At 41.0% G+C, this 14,706-nt stretch overlaps 1 protein-coding gene across 1 annotated transcript in view; it reads left to right on the forward strand.

Annotated features, from left to right (window-relative positions):
- The window catches only part of pkd1a (polycystic kidney disease 1a), a 93,979-nt gene that overhangs the window by 27,563 nt on the left and 51,710 nt on the right, over positions 1 to 14,706 (forward strand). Inside the window, exons 4-10 of the mRNA XM_033623395.2 lie at positions 888 to 956; positions 2,878 to 3,041; positions 3,426 to 3,676; positions 4,119 to 4,379; positions 4,476 to 4,644; positions 8,117 to 8,294; positions 10,720 to 10,934. Coding sequence (XP_033479286.2) covers positions 888 to 956; positions 2,878 to 3,041; positions 3,426 to 3,676; positions 4,119 to 4,379; positions 4,476 to 4,644; positions 8,117 to 8,294; positions 10,720 to 10,934 — 1,307 coding nt within the window. The remainder of the gene's footprint in view (positions 1 to 887; positions 957 to 2,877; positions 3,042 to 3,425; positions 3,677 to 4,118; positions 4,380 to 4,475; positions 4,645 to 8,116; positions 8,295 to 10,719; positions 10,935 to 14,706) is intronic.

A 14,706-nucleotide genomic window follows, 5' to 3' on the forward strand; every position in this document is an offset into this window, starting at 1 on the left:
AGGAGAGTGGGGAAGATGAAAAAGAAAGCAAAAGAGAGAAAGGCTTGGTTTAGTCTGGATTTAAGTAGGCAGAAATCCCTGGTGTAAGCACGCTGGACACAAAAAAAAGCACACATACTGTACGCTGCACACACACATACCCACACGTGCACGCACACACACCAATCACAGTGCGATTAACTTCAATTACAGCTTACCGCTCCAGGCTCCCACTGCCTCCCTCCATCCCTCGCTCCATCTCTCCCTTCCTCCATCCATTACCTTATTTCTTCCACCCATTGAATGGGTGTTTAAGCACATGTTTGTGTGTGTGTGTGTGTGTGTGTGTGTGTTGAGAGAGGACTCTGGTGGTTTCCATCAGTTCCTTCCAAAACCACCACACAACGGCCCCATTATGTAGCCTACTGGATAGAGAAGAGAGGGAGGGAGAAGGAGATCATGAGTGGAGAAGGAAAAGGAGGGCGAGGAGGAGTAAAGAAAAAGAAGCGTGGAAATAACACAGAAAGAAACATCAAAAGTCTGAATGCTATCCCTTACTCAGCACTTCAGCTGTGTGGGCTTCAGTTTGTTTTTTGTTTGCTTTGTGTTGTGTTATATATTTGATTTGTATGAGTAATATTTTGTGTGTAAAGAAGATGTGATTACGTGATCCGTTTTGATGAACACGACACTAAAAGTCATTTTTACAATCGGATAGTAGTGTGGAAGAAGCAGCTTCACATATTTATTCATCCAGTGACTCAGTTATTGGCCTCACTTTTTTTGTTCAATGACAAACCCACACCGTATTCATTTTGCAAATGTCAGAATCATAGTAACTGCCAAAAATCAGCGCCAAGACCAAAGTTTTAATGTCACACGTGATTTGTGTCTTCTGTTTCCACCAGCGACTTGAGTAACAACAAAATCACCACCATAGAAGACAGATGTGACAACCTGCGCAACTTAACTCAAATGTAAGTAATCCCAGTTCATCCTACAGTATGTCTCTCTCTAACTCTTTGTCTCTCCAAATAATATGGAAATATGACAGGGTAAATCAAATGTAATTAGAACCTATTTTTTCACACACAAGTATAGAAGCATATGTACAACATCACACATCCATCTGATCACACATGCTTAAGTAAGCTGCAAGTTTCCTCGCCTACACTCAAGATGAATGAAACTCCATTTCAGACCAGAGTGGGAGGCAGTGAGTAGTAATTATTCCTCACAAGGTCCGTAGATGAGATATGAGTTTTCTTCTTGCACAGAGGGCAACTGAGCAAGGCTAAACGGGCCGGCCGGTAATGGACGCGTGTCATGTAATCTTATTGTCCCTTTTGTGCTGTCTTTCCTTTCTCCTTCCATCTCGTGCTTCATTTATTCACCTTTGTCTCTACAATATTTCTTTTTCTTCTGTTCACCTGTCCTTTCAATCACTATTTCACCTTCATTTCCCATAATTTCCCGTCATACTCTGTCTTAATTAACTCTTTCTTTCTCTCACATATCAGAATATTTGCCATAGAGAAGCCGTATTCATTTTCTGCAACAGAAAAGCTGTATTCATTATTTGTGGCAGACATTATAATATGTCACAGCAGCAAAAGCACATTTAGCCGTTCTGGTTCAAGGGCTGTGCTATTGTGCAACCAAGCTCACCGGTGTGACTTATGGGGACACATCAGTGGAGCAGAGCTGTCATTAAGGTTATTAGTTAGACTTGTGCTATTAAAGTCCAAGATGTCTGCCCATGGAAAAAAATCTCTGTAAGCAAGGGGGAAAAGCTAGCCTAGCTCTGCTATAGGGTTATAGCACGTGCTGGAGAAATGACAGTTTATACGTGTTCAGAAATTATTTGTAGTTGTAAAAAAAATTGTTTTAATGACATTTTTATACAACCTGTCACTGTGATTCTAATTTCCGATACATGAATTAGCCTAATTAGATTAGTTTAAAGATAAAAAACAAATAGAAAATATATTGACAAAAAGTAATGACGAAAATGTCATGAATTTTCATAGACTAAAACAGAGTTTTCGTCAACTAAAACTATGAAGGATAAAAATGTGTGTCAAACTAATAGGAATTTTGCTCTCAAGACTAAGACTTAATCTAAAATAGTTGTCAAAATCAACACTGTTATGTACTTTGGTTTTATGGTTGTTATGACCTTCTCATTTCAACAATTCCATGGATTTATATCTTTCTCAAAGCATGCACAATATTTTCCTCTGCTTTTATTATTGTTGTATGTAATTTATTATGTCTGTGATGTACCACTATACTGTCATGTTGACTTTGTATTGTTTCACATTGATTGCAGCTGGGTGTAGTGCTATTGCCCAAGCAAAATTTCCCTCAATGAAATATATCTTATCTTATCTTATCTTATCTTATCTTATCTTATCTAACTCCATTAAGTCAGCAAACTAGTGTACTGTCCAAAATGTTGGAGTATTATTTTAATGATACTGCTCCTAATAATACTACTTAATCTGAACTGTCACTTTTTGTGTGATTTTTAAATGTTAGATGTAAATTCAGGTGAAGTTATTTTAATATTGCAAAATGTTCATTATCTCAAACTACTTTGTGTAATTTCAGCACTTTATCAGAAATCATTGAAAACATAACTGCCTGGTTTATCAGCTAATCACATGATAAGACTCAGAATGTTCTGCCAGCTTTGCTGTAGCTTGTTCTCACATCATTTAAAGAACCATTTACCAACATGACACACACAGTAATTGATTTCAGCCTGAATGGACTGTGCTATCAGCACATACTGTGCGGTTCTATTTACAGTGGCTTTAGTGCCCCCCATCTTTGTGAGTGTTGTCAGGTTTCACCATCACTGATCCACTTCTTCTCTGCCCTCCTCTCCTCCAGTGACCTGAGCAGTAACCCCTTTGAGTGTGACTGTAAGCTGTTCCGGCTGGTCCGCTGGCTTAAGGGAAATGGGGTGAGAGTTCGACGCCCAGACGCCATGCTCTGCAACCACCCTCCTGAGCTGCGCAACCAACCTCTGCTCAACATCAGCCAGCTCACCTGTGGTATGAAACAAACACACACTTGGATGTTACATTTAAATGCCACAAAAATTCCAGATCTCTTTTTTCATTAATCTTCTCTCCTGTTTGGCAGCAAACCTATCTTGTCTTTTCAGATTTATGTATACCATAATAGAAGTTGAGGGATTTACCAGGCATAAAATTAAGTCTCTCTAGCTGACTGCAGGGAAAGAAGGACATCAGTCAAGGGCTCTAAGCTATTAGCTAACAGGCCAAAAAAAGTAAATCCATGAAAATGCATAATCAACGTGAAGTGCTTTCAGGGTTTTAGAAACTCTTTTTTGATTCCTTGTGCTGGTTTGCAGAGAGGAGGTCTGATGCTGGTTAAAGTAGTTAACTGAACTGAGAACCTTTCCTTCTTTTCAGGTCGGACCTATGCAGCTTGTCTGGAGGACAGCAGCAGTGGAGGAGGAGGACTGAGCGAGCTTGTTATCTTCTCTTCCTCCACACCCGGAAACTTCACACGTGAGCAGTGTAACAGCGTGTGTTTTGCTGCGTCACACCGCTATGGGGGCTTGGGAACTAGCCACGAGTGCCTCTGCAGCACAAACTCAGAGCCGAACCTCATCAGCGAATCTCAGTGTTCTGCTGCCTGTACAAACCCCCATGTTATGAAGGTACGCAACACATGGTCGTCCCAGAGAGTTATATTGCGCTCTGAGATGTTCAGATGTCAAAGAGCTCCGTTAGTGTAGCTTCCACCGCTTGCTTTGTTTCTCCTTTTGTAAACACAGCATTCAGGATTTCCTCTAAACCTTCCTATAATCTACCAGCAACTTCCCTCTGTGGCTTGAATGACTTCCCTACATCCTCAGATTTCCCGCAGGGCTGCTGCACAGAGCAGCTCAAGAGTAGTAACCCAAAACTCCAATTGAAAATCAAGATTTGTTTATTTTAAATCAGAGCAGTTAATAAGTTCTTATTCAAAACCATAAAAAAAAAATCGTAAAACCACAAACAGCATAACAATTAACAGTATGGAAAGTTTTATTTGACTTTAAAATATTTGTGCATATTAACACAATAACCTCTTCCTCACGTGGTTCCCTCTGTGCACAGGAGTGTGATTGGACTCTGGCTGATGACGTGTTTGTGGTGGACTTCACGGTCTCACTGAAGCCTCTCCCACTGCAAAGTGTCCACGATCGCATCAGTTTCTCCGCTGTGTCCTCTGTCACTCCGGTGACACTGTCCTGGGACTTTGGTGACCTTTCATCTCGGGTCAACACTACAGGAACAGGGGTCACCACAGCAACTCACAAATACGGACTTCCGGGACACTACGCGGTCAGTTTGATGGCCTGGGCTGGACACAAGGAGGTACGAGAGGAAAACAGGAAATCTTTTTTTTTTCTCCAGTTCTTTTGAACACAACAAAATGTCATGTGATTTTAACATTTTGTTTCATATTTGCAGTTCTCAGCACGCGGAGACGTGACCGTGACACTTCCTCCCAAGCTGGAGCTGCATTGTCCAGCTCTTGCTGTAGCCAATAAGAGCCTAGAGTTCACACTCATCAGCTGGGGTGCTGTAGGCGTGGATGTAGACTGGAACATTTCAAAGGATGGGGTCCAAGTTGCCAAAGGTATGATTCACAAACACACAAACTCTTAGCAGCTAATAAGACAGTAAACAAACTTCCCAGCCCAGATATATAGATTAACTTGTAACTCCTCATAGTAATCAACAGCCAGTTAATGTTGGCTCTCCTGCTGCTGTGAATCTAAACAGCAGCTCTGTGGTTGTCTCGTGGGTTTTATCTGGAAAACTAACAGGATGAATGCCTCATAAACAACACTCAAGAGTTACATCCATCATTGCAGTTGGTGGTAAATTGTGAGTTAATTGTTTTTTGTGAGTGAATTTTCAAATAATGTTTCCTCATTATCACTTGGCTGCTGTGATAATTAGGAAACATGAGATTATGGAAGGATATTCCAAAAAAAGAAGTGAGAAATACTGGATTTGGCTTTTTAGAATGTGCTATAAATGATATTTTGGGCAACGGAAATAAGTTGTGAACACAATATTGATATTGATATTGATATTGATAATATTTTACACATCCAGGAGTTAGGAAGCAACAATAGCATTCATCTGGAGTCGTGCCTCCGTCCACCTGGTGAATGTAATTCTAGTATTTACTCTCTTTAACTCTATTTTTGGTCTCCACCAACTCTTGAGGGAAATGTTTGACACTGTAGCCGCTTAATGCTCGACTGTGTTCATCAGCTAGTTGCTAACTTTCTCTGTCTGCTGTTCAGTGCTGGGCAGGTAACGCACAGTTGGTTTCTAGAGCTTTTTTTATTTTTAATTTGAAGAAAGGTATTCACACATCCAACTGTCTCAGGTGCAGGTGCGTCGGAAAATATCACTTGAGTCTTGAGCTTTTCAGTTTGTTTCGGTCCTACTGGACTTTTGTCAAGAGTGTTCAACTCCATTATTTCCAACACTGAGTTTAAATAGAAACTGCTCCACCCATTTTAATAAAAACAACAAGCTGTGAGTTGATGTTTTATTTGAAGTGAACACCAACAAGCAGGTCAGGCTGGTTCTGGTTCACGTTGTGAAAACAAAATTCTATTTTAAAAACTGGAGAAAAAAAGAATAAATGTATAAAAACTACTCAAAAGAACATAAAGAAAAGACAGGTTAGGCGAGGCTAGGCCCATGGCTGTCGTGCAGCTTGCAGCAAGCTTTCAGCAGGTCTGCACCTGAACTAAACTAACTTCAACTCGGGCGATGAACTCCTCTTGAGTACCCCTTGCTTTTAAACAAGAAGCCCCTTCTGTGGACAAAAGTTAGTCCATGATCAGGACAGTAAAATTACATTTCTTTGTGAAAACAACTACAACAATTATTGTATACTATTCTATTCTACATTATATGATTTTTTTAGGGCACTTAAAAACAGACTATTCCCACACTTAAACCCCCTTCTGTGCTCTGCTCACCATGATACAGTCTGACTTCCCTCTGATATAAAGCCCATTGGAAGCTCCTTTGGCACTGTGGACTCATGGCCAGGTATACCTTGCAGGAATTGTCAACTACTTTGAAGTGAAAGCTCAACTCAGATTTGCCATATTTGCGTTTGTTTGCTGCACAGTCCATGTTTTTTGTAGCTTCCGCTTATGGCCGGTATACACTGTGCAATTTTGGGCTGTCCCAGACGAAAGATGACCATCGTGGGAGAAATGTGGCGATATCTTTGGTCGTTGCTCTAAAACGGTGGTCTTACGTCGCACTGTGAGACAGGTTCAAGGACGGCTGTTGTCAACATCTTGCGACCAAAGATAACCTGAGATAAAATTCTGACGGTGTCAGAAATTTAGGATGACTATCTCAGTGTGACAGCTGCTACAACCTACGTCTACTAATCAACCAATAGAAATGCAGCACGAAATGACACAATGGTCACAGCGACACCAGCGCTAAACCCAAACAAATGATCGCTTGCCATGGAGTAAAAATGAACAAAAAGAAGTCTGTGGAACTCCAAGAAAGAGCAAAGTTTGGTGGAGCTGTGGCAGCAGAAGCCTTGTTGATTTGATGTTTCCTCCAGCTGCTATCATGATTGCGAGAAAAAAGACACTGCATGGAAGGAAACTGCGGAGGAACTGCAACTTCCAGGTGAGCAAGCTACCTATGGTGGCGCAGATGGATGACGTACACTGATGCGGTGCACGCTGATGACATTGCATATTGACGTACATCATAACCTGCGATTCAGTAGTAAACGGCCATTGTACAATCTACACACATCAAACTTGACGTCGTACCAAAGTTTATTAGATCCACGTCTCACAGCGTGTCATGCAATGGTCTTATAAGATTGCTAAAATCGCACAGTGTATAGAGGGCATATGTACTTCTTACAGTCTGGCACCTGGTCACTGCCTTTTTTTAAATCCCAACCTCACCTTGGTGCTCTGGGGGTACACATCCATAAATCTCCCAAACACAGAAAATAATAACAGAAAGGAAAGTACAGGCAGAGGGCAGAGTCTCTAAAGAAAAATACTCCACCACACACTCTTAGTGGGTTGTAAATGATGATTGCGAGGGATTACTTTTGTATTAGTCTACACAAAAAAAAAAAAAAATCCCATTCGTCTAAAGACAACCCCTCAGGCCCGTCTCCTCCACAACAGTGCTTTTATAATTCTTCCATATGTTGTTTTTTCTAATATTTTTTTTACTATTATTTGACCTTTGCAGCCAGTTGTTTGTTTGAGACACTGTGCGCCTACTTCGTATAAAGTGAGAGTGTTCACCGATATGATTCACAGGAGGACAAAGTGGGAATAGGAAAGACAAGACATGTCACTGCCTGGCTGCTTCAGCCGCAGTGTTTTTGTGTCCTTGTATGTGATGTATGTGAGAAAGGCCTGTCCGTCTTTAATAGAAGATTTTTTTTTTCTTACATTGTGTAAACACATTTTGTGTCTCCTTGTCTTGTCTGCTTTTATCTCAGCCTTTCAGAAGCTCACGACATGACAGACTGCTGTTCAAGGTTTTATCAGAAACTGAACACTGTAAAATACATGTGCACAAGACACTTTTTGTAGCTAACAGCCAATGTCTCCCTACCTGTATCAATAAACGTTATGCATTTTAATATTTAGATTTTAATGGAAATGGAGGTGCAGACAGACTCTTAGAGGAAAAGGTCACATTAATGCCATAATAAATATTCAGTGCTCACAAAAAATGAATAACATAGTGCATCCTTAATGTGGGTTCAGTATTTTTACTCCTTCTTTCCATACTTTTTCACTCAGTGTGTTACTTTGGAAGTCCCTAAATGTTGGCATATATTTTGAAGTGACATGCAAATTCTGTCTGAACAGTGCTGGCATTTTGAACACCTTGAATTGTAATGATGTCTCAAGAGTGTAGTCAGAATGCATGTATGTTATTTAGAAATAAAACATTTTCTTTTCATATAGAGGTCAAGTCTTTTTAGCAATAAACTAATGCTTGTGTCTTTTCATGATGCACGTGTGACTTGACATGATGTGAAAAATCATGTGAGTGTTTCTGTCTTCTTCCAGCCTCCCCTTACTGTCCAAAGGACGGGGTGTACCACGCCGACTCCTCACGCTGTTTCCAGATCGTTCCTGGGGAGTTGAGTTGGACAGATGCTCGACAGCAGTGTTTAGATCGCAGCGGGGATCTGGCAATAGTCAGGAGTGACGCGCTGCGTAACCTGCTGGCACCCAGAGTCACACAGTGAGTGTTTCTGTCTGCACACGGTGCAGAAATGGGGTCTCAGTGTTCTCTCTTGGCATTTTTTATTTGCAATCGTCCTGTATTTTGTGAACGGACAACCTGCCAGCTCTGCAACACAATCACTGACAGTGACAAAGTACATGGTTCGGATGAGGGGATGAAAAGTGTGTTTTCCATGCTTCCCATCTCCCGTCTGTGTGAAGGCTTTCTTGATTGAATGTGACTCTCTGTGTTTTTTATATGTGTGTGCATGTGTTTCTTCAGATATGAGGCTGTTTTCAAGTGCTTTTCATTATTTGCTGTGTATGAATGCCACGCCTTGAAGCTTAGTTCTTGTTTATTTGCCCTTTGTTTGTTGTCATCTGTTCATTCATTTATATTGTTCTCTGGCTGCATACTAAACTTACATTGCTGTTTTTTACCTACATAGTATAGAGATTATTCAGATGTGAACAGATTTTGACCTCAGGGTGAGTCAGGGTAACAGTAAACAGTTGCGTTCCACAAAGATGGTAATGTGTCTTTACTGTGGGCTTTAAAGAAGGTTTTCTTATAGATTTCGAAGGTTCTGTTGAGGTTTTCGAATGAAGCTTTTGAATGGCTGTTGTCATATTTTATGTCGTCATTACCTGCAACAGTATTCTTGGACAAAGCCCTCAGTTATAACAAAGAGATCCATTGAATTAAATGGGTTCTTTTTTTATTTAAATCATATTTCTTTAAGGAATAAATGGAATTTATGGGGCTGTTATTAGACTGTTGCTGGACTGCCCACTTAATAAAGGTGCATGTGACCCTTTGTGTGCTGCAAGCAGGAGAGCAAACTGTTTTTTTACTGCAGTTGAAATTTTGTTTATGATAGACTGAACAACAGTAGATGTAATAAATATGATAAAAACATGAATCTATCTTTTTTTAAATGAATTCTGACTCTTGTACGTCACAACACTGCAGTTATTGGAAATACTAGGATCACATTAGTTGGAAACAAACCTACGCAGCCGCCACTGGAATTTCATTCTACAAATAGTTTTACATTAATAATATTAGTATAGCCTGATCTTTTTCTTAAAGGTTTAAACAGAATGAAAACACATGCAAAAAGTAGGGAAAAAGTTGTTCAGCATATAAATGTTAATTTAGAATTTGAATGTCAACACTATAAATGAAGCTTTGAAGCATTTGGTACAGCCCTGACATGAACTGTATGTCTGTTTGATATAAAATCTAGATTTGTCTTTGTTTTGTTAAAAAACTTTCTGGGCTTGTGCTGCTCTTAAGGCCCCCAGTTTTGGTGTTAAGGTTGGAGAGGGTCGCAAAAAAACACATCTGTAAAAGCACAGCTGCATTGTTACTTAAACACCCTGGGAGGAGGAGTCCGCAGTTCATGCTGTGTGTGTGTGTCTGTGTGTGTTAATGTGAGGGTAAAGGCCCTGCCCTCGTAGACCAAAGTGGATGAGAGAAGAAAAAACCTGCTGCAGATGGAGCTTATCCCCTCTCTCCTCCTCCGCTCATGTGTTCCTCCACCCCCTCGCTTATATAAGGAGCACTTTTTTTTCTAAATCAGGTCTTGTTTTTTGCCACAAAGACCCTTTTTTCTTGCTCCCTCTCTGCTTGTATTTTTTAACCCCTGTCCTCTCCTTCAGATGTCGTTTTCACAGATGTGAGTAGACAGCCAGTGTAGAAAAGTCTAAATCAAAAAAAAAAAAAAAAGAAACAAAGAAAAAAGTACAGGGAAGGAAATAGCTTTTATCCGGGTGAATTTTATGGACCTGTCAGACAACAACTGAGACCAGCATCAAACAAAATGTCTAAAATGTTTGACACTGGCTTCCATTTTCTAGCATCTGTTTAGTGAGTCATACAGCAACTTTTCTCTTGGAAGGGAGACCACTTTGCTTTCAGTTAACAGCGTGTGACAGTGGAGGAAAATGTGCAGTCCATTAGTGGACTCATGGAGTGAAAATCCAATTTATCTGTTGTAATCACAGGGACGTACTAAATATCTGACATCCCCTCTTCAACATCCTACTGGGCTTCAATCAAATCCCATTTGCAGGCGTTCTCTGCCTGGCAATCATTGATTGTTGAAGGCAAGCTGGTGCATAATGCACAAACTTCAATGTTGCTTTGAGACCCTCGATGATTCAAGTGTAGATGTTTTGAAAGCAGGTTTTTGTGGTGTGTTGTTTGCCTGTCAGCACTGTCACACTCCAACAGCTTTGTATAAAAAAGTGATTTTTGACCTGCACGTTTGATTCATTCAATTTCATATGGCATTTTCCTTTCCCAAGATTTGATAATGTTTGTATGTCTTTCTGTGTACGTTTCAAGTGATAGAGCCAATTTTCCAGCTGCCAACAGCCACGCAGCTGGATGTCAAGTGGGCGCTGTGTAAATCCCTGCCTGTCTTTTCCTGTCCCAGGGAGCGAGGCGTGTGGCTGGGCTTGAGTGATGTCGACTCTCCAGGCAAGCTGCGCTGGGTGAACGGCTCAGAGGCACAGGAGGGAGAGGAAGGCCCGCCGCCTCGGTCCCCGATCTCCCGTGGAAATGTGTGCGTGTCTCTCGATCAGCGCGCTCAGACCAGTTCACACCCATGCAATGCCAAGCGGGCCTATGTCTGCCAGTACAGCCCCCAAGGTAGGCTCCATAATTTGACACAGACACACCGACATATGCACACAAACATATGGTGCTGTTCAAATGCCTGGAAACCGAGCAGCAACATCTAGGGTTGAAAAATGAAGCCAACGCCAACGTGTCAAAAACTGCAGTTCCTCTAATGGCCACTTGAGGCTGGCTCCGGAAGCCAGTTAATCCCCATAGACCCCCGTGTTACAATGCCCAACTTTACAGCAGGAATAAACATGTTTAAAGTCTGGTTAATTAAAAAACAAAAACAAAAAAACCCCAACGGTTTTGGCCTCTAACTGTACAGAAGTTTTTTTTTTAAAGATTTTTGTTTTGTTTTTGCACTCTGCCTTTATTGTATAGGACAGCTTTTTAGAGTGAAGGGGGGATAGAGAGGGGGGATGACATGCAGCAAAGGGCCACAGGTTGGGATAGAGCCTGCAACCGCTGCCACTGCCTTCGTGCATGGGGCTCCCACTCTACAATGTGATCTAAAAGGTGCCCATGTATGAAGGCTATGCCCTTGACACAGCAGTCGCTGGTTCGATCCCAACTGGGGATGAATGTTTATATATATTTCACCCATTTACATTTTATTAAGGGTTAAAGTTACATATTCACCCCAGTCTATTAGTCAGATCAGACCCTCACTCCTTGACAGCTCCACCCTCTCTATCTAATATGGTCACTTTTGGCTTCAAAAAACCAAGATGGTGACAGCCAAATATGGATCTTCAGATTTCAGAACATTAGTCCACAAACCATTGGGTGACATCACAGTAGCTGCCTCCTTTGTTTTATACAGTGTGTGCTAGAAACCCATTATCAGACCTAAAAAGATAAATACTGAGGTACAGATTCACTGCAAATGCAGTTTCCCAAAATCCCTCGGCACCTTAGCCATATGGACAAAGAGCAAATGATTTGTACCTTCTACACTGTCAGTTTTATGTAAATGAAGTTGTGGCACAAACCAGAATAGAAAAAGCAAACCGCTTCCTTCATAACTAATCACAAGCACGTCACTGGCTCCCTGAGGCACCCTTTATAATTGGAGACCACTTGGCATTGATTCAAATTGCTCCTTGTGAAAGAAGTATCCAGAGAGTGTTCTCCATCAATTTGTCCAGCATTACAATTGCATCAGAATATTTTGGCAAGGCATACTTTATATAGTATTGCTGGTAGGGTTTTGTTTGTGTGATGGACCAGCATCTTCAGACTAGATGGACAGGGAGGAATGGAAACAGTTCTTCCAGATAAATGTTGGATAATTGTGGTGTAAGCATTCCCATTTGTCATCATTTCTATCTATTCATACAGCATTTGTCAAGGAAAAAACATTAAATTAACGATGGCCTTTAAAGCTGAAAGGTGTAGAAAATAAGCAGACTTCATATAGTCTTGGAGATCTGTACTTGAGGACTAAAAGCACATTTGATTGCTGTGTTTACCACACCTAGGTGTAACATGGTGTTGAGACCAGACCTTGTAATGGGTCACCCGTTGACAGGAACTCTTGGTTTAAAGTGTCAATATGGCTATCAGAAATGATTAAGTAATATTGATGATTATTGTTAATTATGTTAAATAATGTGACTCAATTTACATTAAATCACCTCATGGGGCACCATTCCTGAAAAGGGAAAAATGATAGCCAGTTCATGAAATCAGTCTCATAAAATAGAATAAACTATCATTTTGGAACACTGATTAATAATTAAATTGATGACTCTACCCAAAATTATTATATTGGTAGTAAAGGTCGAAGGATTTTGAAGTTCTTGACATAGCAGAGGATGACTGTTCATACACTTTCGTGCAATATTAGAGAGCAGGTATGATTCCAAAAGTATTTATTCACAAAGAAAGACAAAACACACAAGTTCTAACTAGTCACTATATACAAGCATAGGTGTGTGTGTGTGCGTCTGTCTGTCTGTGTCTGTTTCTGTGTGTGAGAGAGAGAAAGAATGACAAAAAGGTGTGTGTGTGTGTGTGTGTGTGAGAAACAAAGGCCATCTGCTTACCAACAACATGGCTGAAACAATACAGAGGAAGCGGGAAATTTGAGTTCTTTCTCTGATCATAGTTTTGTTGAAAGCCAGTCATTGTGAGTATATATGTACAGTACAGGCCAAAAGTTTGGACACACCTTCTCATTCAATGCGTTTTCTTTATTTTCATGACTATTTACATTGTAGATTCTCACTGAAGGCATCAAAACTATGAATGAACACATGTGGAGTTATGTACTTAACAAAAAAAGGTGAAATAACTGAAAACATGTTTTATATTCTAGTTTCTTCAAAATAGCCACCCTTTGCTCTGATAACTGCTTTGCACACTCTTGGCATTCTCTCCATGAGCTTCAAGAGGTAGTCACCTGAAATGGTTTCCACTTCACAGGTGTGCCTTATTAGGGTTAATTAGTGGAATTTCTTGCTTTATCAATGGGGTTGGGACCATCAGTTGTGTTGTGCAGAAGTCAGGTTAATACACAGCCGACAGCCCTATTGGACAACTGTTAAAATTCATATTATGGCAAGAACCAATCAGCTAACTAAAGAAAAACCAGTGGCCATCATTACTTTAAGAAATGAAGGTCAGTCAGTCCGGAAAATTGCAAAAACTTTAAATGTGTCCCCAAGTGGAGTCGCAAAAACCATCAAGCGCTACAACGAAACTGGCACACATGAGGACCGACCCAGGAAAGGAAGACCAAGAGTCACCTCTGCTTCTGAGGATAAGTTCATCCGAGTCACCAGCCTCAGAAATGGCAAGTTAACAGCAGCTCAGATCAGAGACCAGATGAATGCCACACAGAGTTCTAGCAGCAGACCCATCTCTAGAACAAGTGTTAAGAGGAGACTGTGCGAATCAGGCCTTCATGGTCAAATAGCTGCTAGGAAACCACTGCTAAGGAGAAGCAACAAGCAGAAGAGATTTGTTTGGGCCAAGAAACACAAGGAATGGACATTAGACCAGTGGAAATCTGTGCTTTGGTCTGATGAGTCCAAATTTGAGATCTTTGGTTCCAACCGCCGTGTCTTTGTGAGACGCAGAAAAGGTGAACGGATGGATTCCACATGCCTGGTTCCCACTGTGAAGCATGGAGGAGGAGGTGTGATGGTGTGGGGGTGTTTTGCTGGTGACACTGTTGGGGATTTATTCAAAATTGAAGGCACACTGAACCAGCATGGCTACCACAGCATCCTGCAGCGACATGCCATCCCATCTGGTTTGCGTTTAGTTGGACGATCATTTTTTTTCAACAGGACAATGACCCCAAACACACCTCCAGGCTGTGTAAGGGCTATTTGACCAAGAAGGAGAGTGATGGAGTGCTGCGGCAGATGATCTGGCCTCCACAGTCACCGGACCTGAACGCAGTCGAGATGGTTTGGGGTGAGCTGGACCGCAGAGTGAAGGCAAAGGGGCCAACAAGTGCTAAACACCTCTGGGAACTCCTTCAAGACTGTTAAAAACTGTGAAAACCATTTCAGGTGACTACCTCTTGAAGCTCATGGAGAGAATGCCAAGAGTGTGCAAAGCAGTAATCAGAGCAAAGGGTGGCTATTTTGAAGAAACTAGAATATAAAACATGTTTTCAGTTATTTCACCTTTTTTTGTTAAGTACATAACTCCACATGTGTTCATTCATAGTTTTGATGCCTTCAGTGAGAATCTACAATGTAAATAGTCATGAAAATAAAGAAAACGCATTGAATGAGAAGGTGTGTCCAAACTTTTGGCCTGTACTGTATGTGATGTATGTTGC

Source organism: Epinephelus lanceolatus, chromosome 3, assembly GCF_041903045.1.
Source record: "Epinephelus lanceolatus isolate andai-2023 chromosome 3, ASM4190304v1, whole genome shotgun sequence".
Lineage (NCBI taxonomy): Eukaryota > Metazoa > Chordata > Actinopteri > Perciformes > Serranidae > Epinephelus > Epinephelus lanceolatus.